At 39.7% G+C, this 18322-nt stretch overlaps 1 protein-coding gene across 1 annotated transcript in view; it reads right to left on the bottom strand.

Moving 5' to 3' along the window:
- The window catches only part of CDH13 (cadherin 13), a 498153-nt gene that overhangs the window by 70997 nt on the left and 408834 nt on the right, over positions 1-18322 (bottom strand). Inside the window, 1 exon segment of the mRNA XM_075715390.1 lies at positions 6374-6514. Coding sequence (XP_075571505.1) covers positions 6374-6514 — 141 coding nt within the window.

The following is an 18322-nucleotide window of genomic DNA, read 5'->3' as shown; positions in this document are numbered from 1 at the left end:
GGAAATTTGCATTTTGTTCATGTGATTTTGCTAAAAGGCTTTTACCCATTCCACAAAACTATTTCTCGTGACAAAGCAGTACTGGAGACAGTCTGCTCCAATTTGAACAGGCTGCTAGAATGTAAGACTGGTTCCCATAACATTTAGGCCATAGTACAGCTCTATTTCTTAACTATTAGCCAGGCAACGGCTTCTTCTCATCTGTTCAGATCTGGTTATTGCTGCTCAAGTACCTCAGCTCAGTCGCCTGGCCTTCCAACATCCAGCACGAGAGAATGGAATGTGAAATGGGAAAAAGCCAACTCACCTTGGTCTGCTGGTCTTTTGCCTCTGTTCAGGCTGGTTTACACACTGACTTCCCTCCCAACAGGAAAGTGAAAGAGGGGTGGTACCCGGGCCATGCTCCTGAACTGCGTGTTAGTCGAAAGTCTTTTGCTCAGTTTTGCACACAACTATGGTCCTCACTAGTGATTTCTCCAAATCAGATCTAAGGGTCTTGGGGAGGGAGTTGCAAGGGAATCATCTACCATTAACAGAATTGTTAGTGTCCAAAGGTAGGGTCCAGCTCACCGGCAAGACCCACAGAGAAAGGAATAAGATTAATCAGGAGTCCCAAAGGACAACATTTTCCCTGTAAGACAAGATGAGAAGGACCAGGGTTGACTTGCAGACCACAGAAGAAGGGGAGGTGAGATTTGTTGTTGTTTTTAAATGTGCAAGCTGAATGACAGGTCTGGTCTGTGTCGGTGAGGTATGTCTAGCATGGAACATAACAATATTGTTTCTGAGAGAGAGATGTTTGTAAAAGAAGTATGGAAAAGAGAGCCAGGAGGAACTTTAAAAGTGCCTTCAGCTCTGTATTTGGTTCTCAGTATGATTTAGCCAATACCAAGACAGGGATCCTCAACGCTACAAGCGTGTTTCTCAACAGCCTGAGCTGAAAAATAAATCTCTCCAGATGGTGCTCTGAAAGTCTCATATCCTCTTTGAACCACGAGCAGACGGAGATACATATTGTACTCCAGGGGCTGTTTTACCCCAGTGGGTAGCGCAACTGAATCAGAAGACAGTGCTGGAAGTCATCATAAATCATGGTGACAAGCAACCTATTCACTTACGGGTCTCTATAGGAATTGGTGAATCATTTATTAAAGCACACATTAGTCATTTATTACTCTCGTATAAACCATTTATCAGTAGGTATTCAAAATGTAAGCAAAATAATATTTTTCACTTAAGACTCACAGCACTATTATCTCAAATTTCACTGTGGCAAAGTTTTGTCAAATTACACAAATTTTATTCTGTTCAGAGGAGGCAAACTTCTTTATTTAACTGGAAAATTCACTTCTAAGATCATATATTCCTAAAATCTAAACTAGGAAAAATATTTTCCCAAATCCTACTCTCCTGATGTGACAGAATTCTTTCTATTTTACATTGCTTTGTCCCAGAAATGAAGTTGAAGGTGACGATGGAAGTGGCAGAAGGAAGAATTGTCTCAAGAATGAGACTGTTCCCTGGTGAAATGAAGTCTCTCTTTCTTATGAGCAAGTGAGAGCACTCTGACAAGTCCCACTACTTTTCAATGTATGACTAGGGATGTGCTGCTGTTCCAAATCTGTGGTGAAGGACAGATGTGAGAATTAGGTACACCGTAGAAAAATCATCCCCTTAAGCCACATCACTGCATTCACCTCTCAAGCGCCTGATAGCATTTACTAAGGAAAGACAATATATCCAATATTAAGGAAAAATAAAGTATTACTGAAGAGCAGCAACGGAAGCTTCTTCCTTGGGAACAGATACTTTAAAAAAATCAGGATAGAAGCCAGAAGAGGGAAGCAAATATACTCAGTGGAATCCCATTTTTGAGCATATACTCTGCATTCAATAATGGTATAAGACCAAAATTAGGATTCATTGTACTATTTTTTTGGAGGAGGAAGAATAGACAGTAAGGGGTGACATCCATATTGTTGTCATGTTGAAACAATGTTTTTTCCTCCACTGGGTCTTAGGGAAGATCTGGGCAGAACCACGCCTACAGGAACAGATAAAAGAGAAGTATTTGCCAGCTTGTGGCTTCCAGCAGATGCTACATTGCTAGTTTTTCATCACACTTCAACCACAGTGACATTAACTGTAGACTAAAATCACTGTTTTGCAGGCATACAACACTGCAGTGGTCTGTCACCAATTGTTAAAGTGACACGAGAAAATAATTCTCATTTTTCTTAATGTGCTAGGTATAAAACCAATACTCAACACCAGTAGCATTCATTCAGTCTAACTCATTCCCACACAGTTTGAATATCCTGCAGTACACAAACCAGGTACCAGATTTTCCAGAATGACCAATTCCTGCTCCTTGCTTTGCTTCATTTCTTACTTTCACATAAGTAATCCCTTGCTGCTGAACAAAAGTTGAGCCTAAGCCCTTAACTTGCTGGAAAGGAAATGCCAAACTGCTCTTTGTGATATAAAATACACGTTGTATTCAGTAATAATTCACAAAATTAATTTAAAAACTCTTTCACGTTATAGAAATAGGGTTGTAAATTTTAAAAACTTACTGAAAAAGAGGCCACTAACTTCACAAGTATCTCTATTTTCATTCTGTATAATTTAAATCTGGCACAATATCCCGGCCACTGTGACCTTTCAAAAGGTAGACCTTGTTACCTCACCTGGGATTTTTGGAGGAGCTCTTAAAACATTGCTCTTTTAGGCATTAAAGATGAAATTATTTAAACCCCTGAAGGGAACAGGGTACTGTTTGCACATCTGAATGGATTTTTGCACTGCTCAGGGCCTATTATGAAGAGTAAGAGTAAGTATATATGTGAAATAGAACAAGGCAGATATTTTGGAGGTGTGTAGAGTGATGGGGCAGTAGCAAGATAATTAACTGGGCTGAATCCCACAAAGCAGTGTCTCATACATTAACCCATCAAAGTACCTGACACATACTTATAACCCCAAGGGCTTAAACTATTCCTCTGAAGTTAATGGAAGTGCTATGTTGGATCTCAGCCAGGTTTGCTCAGCTTCTTCTGCCCTGACACACTATCAATGAATTTTTCCCTAAGCACAAAGGCTGCAACTGCATCAGAATAGCATGGGTGTGGTGTGCCAGGGGAAAAAAATAGCAGATGGAAGAACAGATTCACTAGACAAATACCCGCTTTTCCAGCAAGATCTACATAAACCCAGTAGAGACTACTGCAAAACCGTGTAGAGCAACAAAGGAGCATTTAGACCTTTCTGAAAACATCAAGTAAAGCCCATTAATGAGCATTTTGAATAGGTATGCAAGGACCTGACCTCCAAGGAATATAGTAAATAGGAGTGCACAGAAACGTATCATTGCTTAGGGGTAGATCCATAAACTTGTTTCTGGAGAAAAAACAAGGAAGGAATTGGTCAAGTGTCAAAAGATAAAACTCATCTTCAATGGACAAGACATGCTCACACATGGCTGAGATTGTCTTTCACTGAGGACTCCAAGAAATATCTGTTATCACATATAAGACTTCTTGGAAATAGAAATATGTAGAAATATAGAAATATTCAACTTTGGAGAAAGCTATGAAAATATCATTAAACTTCTGTCTTGTCATTAATATTATTGAAATCATATATATCTTTATTAAGAGAGAGAGATATATAACAATGCATTCTACATTCTACAAAACACCGTTTAGTGCACACTCTGGGCTATCCAGTGCTGTGCTTATACAGTGTCCAGACTTTTGAACAAATCCAGTTTCCATAACTTCATTGGCTTTCACTGTGTCAGACCAGGAAGGAATTTGGCCACTGTGTTTACAGATGAAGAGAACACGTTGACAACTTGGCTTAATCGAGCTATATCAACAGCATATGACAAATAAAGGCAGAGCTATTTTAGGCAGAAATTATGCTATCAGAAGAAAACACAGGCCAGTAAATAAGCATTTGTTTTACAAAAGGGAAAAAGGCATTGAGAAAAAGTACCTTTAAAGAGAAGGAAGATAGCTGGGAAAACATGTCAATACCATAAAAACCCAGTCCTAAAGCAGCCAGTCTCAAAGCAAATAAAAGAAGATGCACTCTGAAATCAAACCTTCAGATGTACTGAATTTGAGCTTTCTACTATAAAAGTTATCTTGTAGAATATGTCTTATTCTTCCAAGTCTTCTTCAAATCAATAGTATTGCAGCATGTGGTACGCGACTGGTATTAAAATACTGTAATGAAGTACTTCAAGCAGTAAGCCAAATAAAGTGGCATTAGCTCTATTAATACACACTCTCCCTCCTCTTACACTATTTATTTTAAATAGAGCATATGTTTCTAAAGGGTCCTGACACCATACATCTAAAGACTGATTTTTCCTGCCTTATGCATGGAATAAGAATATCACTTAGCAAGGCAGAGGGAAGGTTTCTGGGGTCACTAACATCTCTAAATAATGAAAGGTTCAAAACCATGTCACAATGTATTAAAAAAAGAGAGATGTCTCTATAGGAAAACTTGTATGTCATAAAAAGTGCAAGAAAAACGTGTAAGACAGGCATTTTCAAAGAAAGCTACATAATGCTGTCTCTTCACACTTGCTATTTTATTTCTATAGTGAAACCACCAGACCTTCAAGGGTACAGAGTACCTTTTAGTATTACTGACTGAACTGACTTTATAAACATTTCTGAACTTCCACAGAAATAGACACTGCCTAACAGAACATCTGGCGATAAGCAGGCACCCCAGTTTTTTAACATGCTTACCCAAATTAACAGAGAAAACTATTAAGTCAAACAGGAAATACAAAAAGATTTATTCGAAGGAAAAAATCTGAAAGTTTAGAAATCAAGTAGGTAGGACTCTGAATGACATGAATTGCTATCACTATTCATTAATAAAATTACTTCATATTTCTAAATACACCGAGTTGTCCTTTTACATTGTTATATTCCAGAGGGCTAAAAAAAATGCAATATTTTAACTATTGGTTGTCAGGAAACAGCTTTCAGAACATTAAAAGCCTGATCTAAAGGGTAATTCTAAGGGAATTAATGGTTTGATCAAAGCCACTTAGTTATCACCTATGTACCCGGAAAAATTTGGATCAGGCTCTCCATGGCACTTTTTTAGGTGACTGAAATGCTCTTGCCAAAGCATTTTACTCAAGTAATTATAGCTATTGCCACAGAAAAATAATATTCCTGTTGGCAAAATTGTCATTGTTTCTTATTTCTTCTTCCTTTTTTTTCCTAAACCTTCTCCATCCTTTTTTAACCTGCTTATCCAGTTTGCATTTATAAAAGAAATAATTAAGCCAGTAAAATTGCAGTGATTTGCTCCAAAATAATCTGTTGTTGAACTACTAAAATTAGGCCGGGGAAAAAAAAAAAAAAAAAAAAAAAAAAAAGGGTAAAAACATACCTTAAGGAGAAAACCAAGACTTTTTATAGCAATAGGATTTCCTTTTCTTCTTCTAAAATTACCTTAAAATCAGCATCCCTCATGCTTACTTCTCATCTTTGGGAATATTCCTTAAAATCTACAGAGCCTCACAAAACTTTTACAGCAAAATCCAAACCAGCTGTTATTAGGTAAAACTTTTGGCACTCTCTAATTCTTTCCAGATACCAGAGGAAAAAAATAAAACCAAAAACCAAACTCTAACAAAAAAACCAAAAACCACCCAGACTAATAATAAATGTAGGAGAGGGAAAGGAGCAGTGCGGGAAGGGCAGGAAATTTGGTAGCTGCTTTGGCTGAAACCAGGAACTTTGCCGTAGCGCTATTAAACTCTCCTGCAGGCAGTGAATATTTGTTTTGATTTGGGTTTTTTTCACACTTTTCAGTATTCTTCAGTGGAATTCTTTGCAACTTTCCTTGCAAGTTCCACCTGTATGTTAAAGGTAAAATTTTTAGGACTAGAGCTTTCATTGCAGAACACCAGCTGTCTCACAGGTGAAGTACTGAAGCTAGGACAAAACATGTTGCTTTCATCCATGTTCCTGACCCTCAAAAGCCCTAAGTTAGAACATAGGCAGGAGGGAATTCTCTATTTTCCTCCACAGGAGCAAAAGGAGAAAGTTACCGCTAGCAGACTTATTTTACAGGTTATCATCTTGCTAGCCAACCTCTGAATGATATCTCTTGACATAAATTTTTAATCTGTGGTTGCGTTTTGTTTAGGAAATGATGCATACAGATTTATTAATGTAAAAGAAGTAAATAGCAGCTCCAGGAAAGTCTGTCACATTGAGCTAAAAAGATGTCTTTAAGTATCTTCTTCCATTAAGGAACATTTTTATATTTAGAAACAAGCTAATTACACTTACATGCACCATTTTGTAGAACACAGATGGCAAAGTCTTACCTCCTTCTTGGTAAATTCTGGTGGATGGTCATTTTTGTCATCAATAAGAATAGTGGCAGTTGCTGTGCCAGTTAGTCCCACGTCAAGACCACCCATATCCTTAGCTTCTATAACTAGCTCGTATTTTGGAGTTTCCATAGTCTGAAAAAATAACAGAAAAGGAAAGGTTAAAAAATCCCGCCACAACAGATTACATAACACTTTTAATTCATATTAAAATAATAATAAAAAAATCTAAAACTTAATTTGGCCTGATAAAACATAGCATAGACATGGATCTGTTAGCACAGTGTTTTACCAAAACAGCACAGCTTCTAGGAGCTTCAGCTGCATACAGGTGAATATTGGTAAACAGTACATAATCTATCCTGTTATTTAAGGAGATTAGGAAAGAAATTAAAATATACCTGCTCTTAAAGAGTAAGCTCTCACTTCAGTGCACCAATATTTAGCAGCTTGTTTCATCAGTGTTATGACGGGTAGGTAATTAAATACTAATGTCACAATCTACATATAAATTCACTTTATTTTATTAAATCGCATTTGTTCTGTGTATTAACATTTAGAATGGTAATCTAAGTTTGCTTCACTGTAAGACACAAGAAAGCAGCTTCTAAAATGGGCAATGACTGCCAATTATTGTACAAAGCAAATGCGTATAGTAACATTAATGATTTACATCTATAATATGCGATTCCTATGTCATGGTTACCTATCTGACTGCCTACCTATTGTAGAACCAGACAGCACAGCTCCATAGCAAAAGCCATCCTTAATTTCCCTCCCCTGAAAGACAGCCATAACTTTGAAAAAAAATTTGCGGCCACTGCTGTGCAATGGGAACGTTACAGCATTTCTAATTTACCTCTCCCATCAGGCATGAAAGCACATCTGTTTGTAAGCTGGACAACGGGGTAGTAACACATCCTGTGAAAGGGAGCTATTATCAGCATCAGAACCTGCTCCCATGGAACTCGTAGAGAATTTTGACATGGATTTCACTGGAGACAAGACTGGGCACCTAATTAAAATGAATAGTTTCCCCATTTGTATGGCTGCCTTATATGGAACCATCTGCTCAAAGACCATATGTGCTACATCATCAATGGAGGACACAGATGGGAAAGTGCTGCAGTCACCTTTAAAACTATATGGTAAGAATGTCACGTGTGCTCAGGAATATTTTTTTCAAACCTTCCTTGAAAAATAAGTCTGTATCTCGGGGACAAAGTGACATAATGATGCCTGAAAGGGTGGCTAGGGCACCACTGCTAGAGGGTTTTTTTTAACCTCAGACCTGCTCTATCAGCCAACTGTGTTTACAAGAACCAAGGCTACACATCTCTGACATCACTCATCTTATGTCCTTCATCTAACACTTTTCCAGAGAATTAACGTGCAGGGAGACAACTGGTGTGAAACTCTGTATAGCAGCACAGTGATCTGTCTACCACCCATACACTGCCTTATAAAGCACAAACAAGGAAGCTGAAGTAGGGCTTATGCCATAGCAGAGAACACAGAATCATAGAATAGTTTGGGTGGGAAGGGACCATTAGAGGCCACCCAGCCCAACCCCTGCAGCGAGCAGGGACAGCTTTAACCAGCCCAGGGTGCTCAGAGCCCCGGCCAACCTGGCCTGGGATGTTTCCAGGGATGGGGCCTCCACTGCCTCCCTGGGCAACCCCTTCCAGTGCTTCACCACCCTCACTGTAAAAAATTTCTTCCTTATATCTGGTCTGAATCTACCCTCCTTTCGTTTAAAGCCATTACCCTTTGTCCTGTCACAACAGGCCCTGCTAAAAAGTTTGTCCCCATCTTTATTATAAGACCCCTTTAAGTACTGAAAGGCTGCAATAAGGTGGGTCTCTCTGCAGCCTCCTCTTCTCCAGGCTGAACAACCCCAGCTCTCTCAGCCTGGCCTCGTAGGAGAGGGGCTCCAGCCCTCGGATCATTTTTGTGGCCTCCTCTGGACCCGCTCCAACGGGTCCATGTCCTTCTTGTGCTGAGGGCCCCAGAGCTGGACGCAGGGCTCCAGATGAGGTCTCACCAGAGCAGAGCAGAGGGGCAGAATCCCCTCCCTCGACCTGCTGGCCACGCTGCTGGGGATGCAGCCCAGGATACGGTTGGCCTTCTGGGCTGCAAGCGCACATTGCCGGCTCATGTCTGGCTTTTCATCTACCAGTACCCCCAAGTCCCTCTCCGCAGGGCTGCTCCCAATCCATTCATCCCCCAGACTGTATCTCGCTATTTAAAATTTTAAAAGACTTATTTCTCATCTCTAGCTTTGCAAAGCAACCTCTCAGGCCACACAATCTTCTCTGTAGCTAACTGATTTGAAAGCATTCACTAAATAGTGCATTTTGCATTATGCATTTTCCTGGGTACATCACAACACCTTTTTTGGAGCGTGTGTAAGAAGGAGATCCCAAGGCCTTAGTGCTTAGATCTTGAAGCGTTTTTAGGCCATGAGAGAAGAAACCGTATTGGTTGCTCATCAGATCAGCTATTATGAAACAATATATTTGCATGTAAAATCAATGAGTCAAGCCAGAAGATATATTTAGTTCCCAAAACATATGGACTACTAGAAAATCAGATGCCACTGCCACTTAGGGGATCCTAAGAACTGTATTTCCTTAAGTCTTATAACATTATTGCATGCAATTCATCTCAGAAGGCAGCAAACTCCGAACAGGATTTTGAATTATAACTCCATATAAATATATGCAAAGAAATATTACTGACATGTCTCCAGCACAAATTCTGATTAGAGAGTGGAACAAAATTTACAGTTTTCAAATATTTATTTTCTAAAATGTTTTCAATGTATTAAAACCCGAATGGAGTTTCTCTCCCCTCTCCTAGATGCAACTTTTTCATTATTTTGATTAGGAAGTTGTTATTATTGTATGGAAAACTTGCAAAGCCATTTATCACTTCATGTTTATAAGCCTCTTTGCTCAGAAAAGAGGCCCATTTTTACTCACAAATTGGCCTTTTTTCCTTTGAAAACTGTCCCATTTTCTATTGAAAGCGAGCCCATTTATGCTAGAAATTGTGTCTACTGCAGCAGAAATTTCTGTGACAGGAGTCCAATGTTTAAGCTCGCAACGGAATGTGAAAAACATTGAATTTTGAGTAGTGTTTCATATCATTATGAATACTTCACACTTTCCTGCTATGCAGCACTTTCTACATCTAGTTCTGTCACCAAATATTTGCTTTGCTAGAGAAAGCAACTCCTAACAGATCCAAACCCAAGAGCTGAGCCGTGTTCCCATCAGATGCTCTCTTTACACTAGGAGATTGCACGTAAAGGCCTTTTTAGCATTTCTCATACTTCTAGCCCAGTCAATTCAGGCACTAGTCGCAATTATTTGGATCCGTGTGATTTATCACACTGGTGGTAAATCCTGGGGCACGGGAGCGGGGATCTGTGGGCAGAGCATGGGTCCCTGTGCTCTTACGAACGCCGTTCCTCAGCCGACGGCACTGCGGAGGGCCAGGGGCTGCGCCGGGGGCTTGCCCCAGGGCAGGGGCTGCAGCGCAAGCTGTCGCGGCAGCTCCTCGTCTTTTCCCTCTTCAGAGGGCTCAGGCCTTTGCCCCCAGTGCGGTCTCTCCCTGCGCTCACTCCCATCTTGGAGAAATGAGTGCTGCTGGCAGAGGGCAGCGGAGGAGAAAGGCAGCCTTCCTTTACCTTCTCCATCCCTGCCGCACTGTGCAGGATAGGGATAAATGCAGCACCCGCTACTGGCAGCATTTTGGGACCCCACCGTTGCTCCCACTGCTGTCCTGCCATGACACTGCCTGTCACTAACCCCAGGCCCCCTGCTTCTCGAAGCAGTGACCTAGCCCCCGAAGCACTCTTGCAAAACCAATCCAATTAATACCATTTGGATAGTGAGATGTTAGCAATATAAATATGTAACAACTCTCAACAAAGTGGATGAACAGCTAAAAAGGATAATAGATTATTTTAATAAATGAACATTAAGTCGCTGTTTGTGTGCCTTATTATTTATCAACTGTGACTTTGTGGAGTGTAACGCTGTTGAGAGGGTTTGTATAATTACAGCAGGAGAACTATTCATTTCCCCATAAATTTTCACTCTAGTCATTTAGCCACGGCAGGGGTGACACTGGCGAATTGTTTGGTTCGCCAAGGAGGTGAGCTGTGTCTTGAGTGTTTTTCTTTGAAGGTCCACCCACTGCCATTCTCACCAGTGTTAACATTCCTATCCGATTTCACTCCCCTGCTGCCTGGACATAACCGGTTCAGCAGTGATACGCAACGAGAGGCCAGAAAGGCACTTTTTCAGATTTCAGATTCCTGACAAAGCCAGCAGGATCTAATCACAACAGAGGGAAATAAACAGTTCAGTGCAGATACACACAGGTGGAACAAACCAAGTGATTACTTTTAGGTAGTGCTGAATGAAACCAGATAATGACGGTTTTCTGCTGAGTCTCAATCTTTTAATATTTCCTACAGATACAATAAAAAACTATCAGTGACTTAAGGAAGCAAGCCATGGCTAGTATTTCACACCACCAGGCTGTAAGGCCTTCATGTGCCACTTAAATTTAGCTGGAATTGACAGCATCTTCAGTACAGTAAGCCTCAAAATGCAAGATGGAAACAAGTGGAACAACTTGCATGATTACGAGAAAGGTTTAGGACCCTTAGGTGACCACTGGTATTTTCAACCTTGTCCAAGTCCTGAATTTCCAGTTATGTACATGAAATCTCAGAGCCCTGGCATTGCTAGAACAACAAAATCCCCTCTCTGCAACTTCGGATGTCCAAAGATGTCTAGAAGTGTGACCAATGTATCTCCCCTTGGTTATTTATCTGGTAAGGAAGTGCAACCGCTCAGGAAGCTGATGTTTTCACTGAGGCCTGGGTTTTTTCCGTCTATCTTTAGACATTCAATTAAGAGTCTACTTTATTGGAGCATCACGGCCATAGAGCCGAAGGAGAGGAGCTATTTCTGTATTTGTCTGCACTGATGATCTCAGGAGCTCAGTGCTCCCTCGTGCATGTACCTTGGTGCATGACTAACGCTGAAGACCTCAATGACTTGATAAAGATCACAAAAAGTAACGCCAAAGTGAGGAACAGAAATCACATTCTGGCACTGTATATTAAAGCAGCACATCCTAGCAGCGAAGGATTAATTGTTTATCTAGATTCAATGGCTCTGGCAACTTGACCTTTGGTTGTGGGAGGAGGTAGGAAAAAAAAATCTAGTTTTGCTTAACTTCTGAAGTTCAAAAATTTTGGTCAGACTCTTTATTTGAATATAAAGAAAAGCAGAATAAGTAATGCAGATTCCCTGGAAAGAAGAGCATGAGAAAACTCTTGTAACAAAGACCTCTTTTTGCTATTGACATCTGAAGCAGTTATAACTAAATCTAATCTATAAAGCTGGCACATAGATTGCACATGTATGAAAAGCACTTCATTCTGGCTGAAAATTGAAATCGTGGTCACTGTTAGAGTCAGACAGATACAATATACATTGGGAAACCTATTTACTAAAATAACACTTTCTTTTTTTCCAATATAACTATCTAGTTATTTTCAGGAGATAATATATTTTCTGGAAGGACACACTATGGGGTATTTGTAAATCCATTTGCGACGCTGAAGCTAAACTAAGAAGAATTTGGATCAAGGCTTAATCTTCTTTGTAACATGTGAAGATGGACTGGGTTCAGAATTTTAGGCTACTTTAGTCTGTTATTTAATCTGTAATTTGAAGGTATTTAAACAGGAGTTGAACATATTTTCATGTAGATCTTCACAACATTGTTTTTACTACCAGTATTTAAACTATATGTAGGGGGGGTTGAAAAAGAATTATTTTGGCAAACATAATTTTTCCCTTTTGTATTTATTCACATCATCAGCCTGCTACCCAACTCAGTATATTTCCTAGTTTCTCTTTTAGCGAATTTTAGGATCTTGCTAAGGATTTCAGGCTGTGAATCCCTGCCTCACATGAGTACCCAGCTAAAAGCTGCAGATAGACACCAAAGTCTGGAAAACACCAGGACTCCAGAAAACATCTCTTCAGTGTTTCCTCCTGGCTGGGCGTCCCCCATGAAGTGTCTTTAGCCAGGTCTTCATCCAGTGCTCTCCAGTCACTGTAAGACACCTGTGAATTGTGTGTGCAGAAAAGGGCACGCTTTGTATCACAACACCCAAGCCTTCATTTGGCGTTTCAGTGCTTCATCTAAAAAAACCTGGGGAGAATAGAAATTCCCGAATTCACATAAAGTACTCAGTTGCTAAGATCAAAACGAACACTGTTTGGGAAGCCAACGTACAGAATGTTCAAAACTCTTGTGAGGGTTTTAAGTATCTTTTCAGACTATCTTAATACTTATTACCAATAGAGAGTTTTTTTATTATTTTGCAGATATTCGTATTTTCTATAACAATGCGCCAACCCTTCTATTTATAATTCTGTTTATAAACTATGTATTCATGCATAATACTCTATCAGTAGTGTGCTACCATATCATAGTTGTTACTAATGCCTTTATAATATAATACTAACCAGAACGAAAAATTCTTAGGATTTAAATAATTTCAGTTCATGCTAAATAAATGCTTGTGTTGATTTAAGATGATAATTGCATATAGCATGTACTGAATATGTCCTATTAGGACATAATCAATGTTCTTGTTGAGTAACAATATCAACATATAATCTAACATTGTTCCGGAGTATGCTGTCAGGATTTTGACAACTGTAGAATAAAAAAAAATTAAGCAATGTGACTATTAACAGCTCTAACAGACATAATGCTTTTATAATTATACTATCAGCATTTATTTTAAATGCCAATTGCTGCTGCGTAAAAAGGGCAATATACACAGAGGCTTTGCATTCACAGCTTGAATTACAGTTTGATGAATACAAAAACCCAAATAATTTTGTAACCTAAGTCCTCTTTATCTCACCAATTTCCAATTTTTTATATAATATAAAGGAAGGTCTACAGTTTAATCACTGTAATAATGCACTTCCGTTATGAAGAAAATCAATACCTATTTACTCCCTCCAGAAGACCTATAGTTCATCGGTATATCTGGAAGCAAAAGGAAGACTAAATTTTCTCCTTCAGCAGCTGCTGTTAAAAAAGGAAAGAAATTACTCCGAAGTGCTTGATACAAATAGTTTTCCTGGCCAGAGATATTTGTTTCCCATCAAGAGGAAATCTGTAACTATTTAATACATAGGATGCATAGGATCAAGACTTTCATTCTTCATAATGCTGACATAACTATAGGGCTGATATACATGGATATTTTTGTTGTATTTTACATGGAAATAGAACTGTATGTGCATGTTTCCAGTATTTTGTGTAAAATTATCAGTTTGGACTGATATGCAAATTAGGATTTAGAGTTGCCATTGAATTTGTATCATTCTGGAGAAGGCTGACAACCATAATGGGGTGACAAGCTTCCCTTTCCTTTGAGAAATATTAGAAATCTGCAGAGAAAAACTATTTGTTTACTGCTCACTCACTCACTGTACAAAGATGTGCATCTCGGCTCTTACACATAAGCACCACAGTATTTGTGCAGACATTAAATTCACTTAAGAAAGCATCCTTACATTGAGAATGTTACTAATAAGGAATTTCTCCTTGGGTAGACATCATGAATTTCTAGGACAGAACAGCGACTGAAGCTCCGTTTAATCTGAGATATTTCCGTTTAAATTATTATTCTTAGGCTACTACCAAAAAAAAGCTCTGGGAAGAGAGCAAATATTCAGTATTCTAAACAAAATCCTTAATTATCATAAACGATATAACACCATTGAAGTTAGTAACCCCCACACTGATTTTTACCAACAAAGACATTTCCCTGAGTATAATTTGCTTGGAACAGAATGGCATGTTGATCTGCAACAGCAACTCACTAGATGCTCATGGTTTGGGAGAAAAAACATTTCCAGATCCGCTGTGCTATAAGTATGAAATACTATAATAATTTTGAATACAACTGGAGAATAAAAATCAAAATATCCCAAGGAAGATACTTGCTGTCAAATGCCATTAAATCATACCTTTTTTTAAAAAAACGCAAGCTATGTTTCAGCTTTCCTTCTGGACCAAGGTATATAATTTCTTTTTTTTTTTTTTTCTTTCAGGAAAAAAATTCAGTTGTTCCTCATAATTAAACAGTATTGCAGAAACCTTTCATTCCAGTGTGAAAGCATCAATTATTATGTAACTTCTCTTGCTGATTTTAGACCATTTGATCACTCTATTATTATTACATACTCGGAGGTGTCGGGAGGTGTCAGGAATACAACTACCACACTCGTCTCACCTATTGTCAGCAGCAGACAATAGCTACAGTGAGTGTCTGCTCCCCAGTACCATGTCTGAATAAAGAAAAGAGAGCTACATCGTAGTCTAAAAGCAACTATAGGCCCTGATCTATGCAAACATTCCCTTTGTGTTTACATGTCACTAAGACTGTCATTACTACTACACCCTTCCAAAGACTGTCCTGAGTTTACAGAACACATACCATCATGCTTGCTAGATGCAAGTTCCTCCAGGCTCCGTGTGACATGGTAGTCCAGCTCGCTACCTCAAAGCTTGCTGGAGTTTGCCTACCCTTCCTGCAGCCACAGACGTAGCCGTGAGGAGATGAAGCGCGTCCTTCAGAGGAAGGCTAAGGCGGCTGTAAGCTTCTTTTGGAGTCACTGCACACGAACATAATTCGGCCATGAAGCCTGCCCAGGCTGGAGCATCCTTTCCATCACCCTTAATTCCCCACAGCTCTGACTTGTCACCAAGTGGCACGCTGCCCTAACGTACCTTCCCGCGGGCTGCATATTCCTGACGGTAGCTTTTCCCCCTTCACAGTGCTTGCACCAAAAAGAACCCTCAACCCGTCTTGTATGTGAAGCGCCTAGTATCCTGCTAGCCTGGTCCTTTAGCACAGTACCAAAACGCTGCTGAAACCACGGCGTTACATCTATTCCTTGTTGACTATATACCTACCAGTGTTTATATTGTGATTTTTGATGCTGGATAGAAAACACCTGTATTTTATTCACATTAATTAATTGCAACCACATAAAAACTATTGATGGAGTGGGTGGCAAATAGTTTCCCTGATGCCTAACACTTTCCAAGCCTTAATATACTGAACACTGTAACAATGCTAATAAGCAAACCTTCCAAGGACTTTTTCATTAAAATCAGAACATACAATCAGAAATGTGAACAGTCTGACTGACGGGTGTAGGAGCCACCCCAGTCCTGATTAATACACTTGTAAGGGAATATTGAAATTACTATACATTCTGCCGATTTATACTTAACTGTTTTTACAAAGGTTTGAACAGAGCATATCAAAAGAGCTTTGTCTCAGAATAAATACATGTCTGCATCAGCACGCCGTGCTGGATGAGGGAAGGTAAGATTCAGGCTTCCTGTCAGAACAGGACATTCAACCTGGCTGTCTCGACTGCTTCAGAAAGTACTAAACCTCAAGCTACCTGTCAGGAGCACTCAAGATAAGAACTCCCTTCTGTATTAAAGATATTTATTTCAACAAAGCTTTTTTTTCCAAGTCACTATGTTTCTGTAACAAATGTTCATTTCAACAAATAGATATATTTCTATAAAAACCTGTTCTCCTGTAATACTCAATCAGCTCTATTTGCAGTGTTAATTATATATTTCATTTTAACAGTCACAATTTGCAATTCAAATAATCTGCAGACCAAAAGATATTTGCTGAAAAAATGTTCAAATAATTTTCAGCCATTAACATATTAGAGTAGTACAATCTGTTTGCAGACAATTTGTGAAGAGAAAGAAGGGCAAAGTTGTTCTAATAAATTATTAGTTGCAAATTATCGAATCATTCTTAGTCCTTGCCGTAGGTAGAAATGAGTCAATTTAAATCCAAAAACATAAAAGGAGAGACAAGTTTATCCAACACAGTAACCTAGCATGGTTATCAGTGGAGACAGCTTTTCAAATATCTTTGTATTAAAGTACCTCTGCCAAGAGAATTCCCTAAGTATATGAAGGGTGTAAAGGCCACATAATAAGGATCAGCACACGGAGATGAGTGAAGGTGTTCTGCTGTAACTTTAAGAGAGAAAAAATCATGAGCAACCCCCAAAGTATTCAAGCCTGAAAAGATCCTCAGCCTAGCATAAATCAGCACAGCTCCACTGACTTTAAATGGGCTACCTGAGTTTATTTACACATTTATTAAGCTATAACTTACCAAGTTTATGAAAGAACATGCACATATTCTTTCATGCCACAATATAAGGTGCTTGTGTCTCTTGTAAAGGTTCCCACAGATTTGCATTTAAAACAAAGCAGAACCAAGTGCAAGAGGCTGCTTTCCAAATCGTCATGGCATCGAGAGCGTGAGCGCTGAAGGCCCCAAAACACACACTTTGAAAAAAAGGTCCCCAAATTCTTCAAAACAGGAGGATGAGGGTAACATTTCCTGCCTTGTTGCAGGTATAATCACACTAGAATTAGGGAAATCTTGCTCGTCAGTAATCACAAGAGGGTGTCAGTGTTTGCACAACAGAGACTCTGGAAACTAAAGAGAAGTTCTAGGCATTTAACCCGTTGCGGGGGGATCAATCCATAGTATGAATATTTCATACAACAGCAATAACCTGCAGCTGGTCAGCAGTCCCCTCTGTTTACTGGAAACAAATTGCTTTCAAAATTGCATGGACAGCAGCCAGTGACAGTTATCAGTGATCTCATTGATAAACACATTATACCTGCAGCCCTGAAACACAGGAATCCTTCACCCAGCAAAGAAACAAAAGGCTCCGTCAAGCACGCTTATCAGTGCTTGAATTTGCTCCTCCTCGAGTCTGAATCAGGCTCAAGAAGCCATGAAGTGTTTCCTGCAGGCTTTGGAGGAGGATACTGAGCAATTCGGAAACGTAAATACTGCCTTTCATGAAACTATGTCCCAGAAAAAGCATCTCCAAAGCAGGGAAAAAAAAAAAAAAAATAGCTGGAGCTTTCTCTTCTGAAGGCCCCAAGAAGTGGGTCTGAACAAGGCAGAGGTAAAACTTGAAGCAGTTCAACCTAAGCTTATTGCCAACACCTCTCTTTCCTCACAAAATCAGCTCCGGACCAAGCAACAAACCAACAACATAGCTTAAATCCTGGATGCTGCAGGCCTCTGTGCTCCCAGTCTGCACTTACTAGCACACATTTTTGAAGGAACACATTGCAGGAAACTAAGTGAAACCTACTGCTGATTATTTTACTATTTGCCACCATCAAGCAATCTATCATCTCACCTGAGCTGAATTTAGATTAATCAAGTTTATACCACCGAGATCTGCCTGGATGCCAATGCAACACTTGTACTAATCTACCTCCTCACAGCCCCATACAGTGCCGTTCTTCACCTTTTCATCAAACATCAGCTCCTAGATGGATGTTCAGGCGAGTCAAGTTCATTTAAACGCACCCAGCTGACAACAGCAGGCCCAGAGAAAGCTGCCTCACCACATGCCCACACAGGGCTTGCGTATACTCTCGCTTCAGCGCTGATCAGGGAAGACCTTTTGAAGTGAACTTGCCCCGTGTTTACACTTACTACGCTCTAGTTTGCATCACTGAGAGTGTGGCAACTGGATTTCTTTCAGCTGAAATTCAACTGGAGAACGTGCCCTGGGCGTCACCTGATTGTTTCCAGCCATCAGTGGGATTCAGTCTGGGGGACCGGACTAGAGCTGTCTGAAGTGGAAAACTACAGTGCAACAGTATGGATGTCAGGTCCTCAGCATGAACTATTTTGCTCTACAGATCTGCTTCTACTGGTCTACTCCACCTGGTAATGCAGAAATAGCCTTACAATCCACAACAAACTAGTCAGCTATGGAGTTTACAGCGTCTAACTAGTGA

This window comes from Pelecanus crispus, chromosome 8 (genome assembly GCF_030463565.1).
Source record: "Pelecanus crispus isolate bPelCri1 chromosome 8, bPelCri1.pri, whole genome shotgun sequence".
Lineage (NCBI taxonomy): Eukaryota > Metazoa > Chordata > Aves > Pelecaniformes > Pelecanidae > Pelecanus > Pelecanus crispus.
The sequence above is the reverse complement of the archived record's forward strand: the minus strand, read 5'-3'. Positions and strand labels throughout refer to the sequence as shown.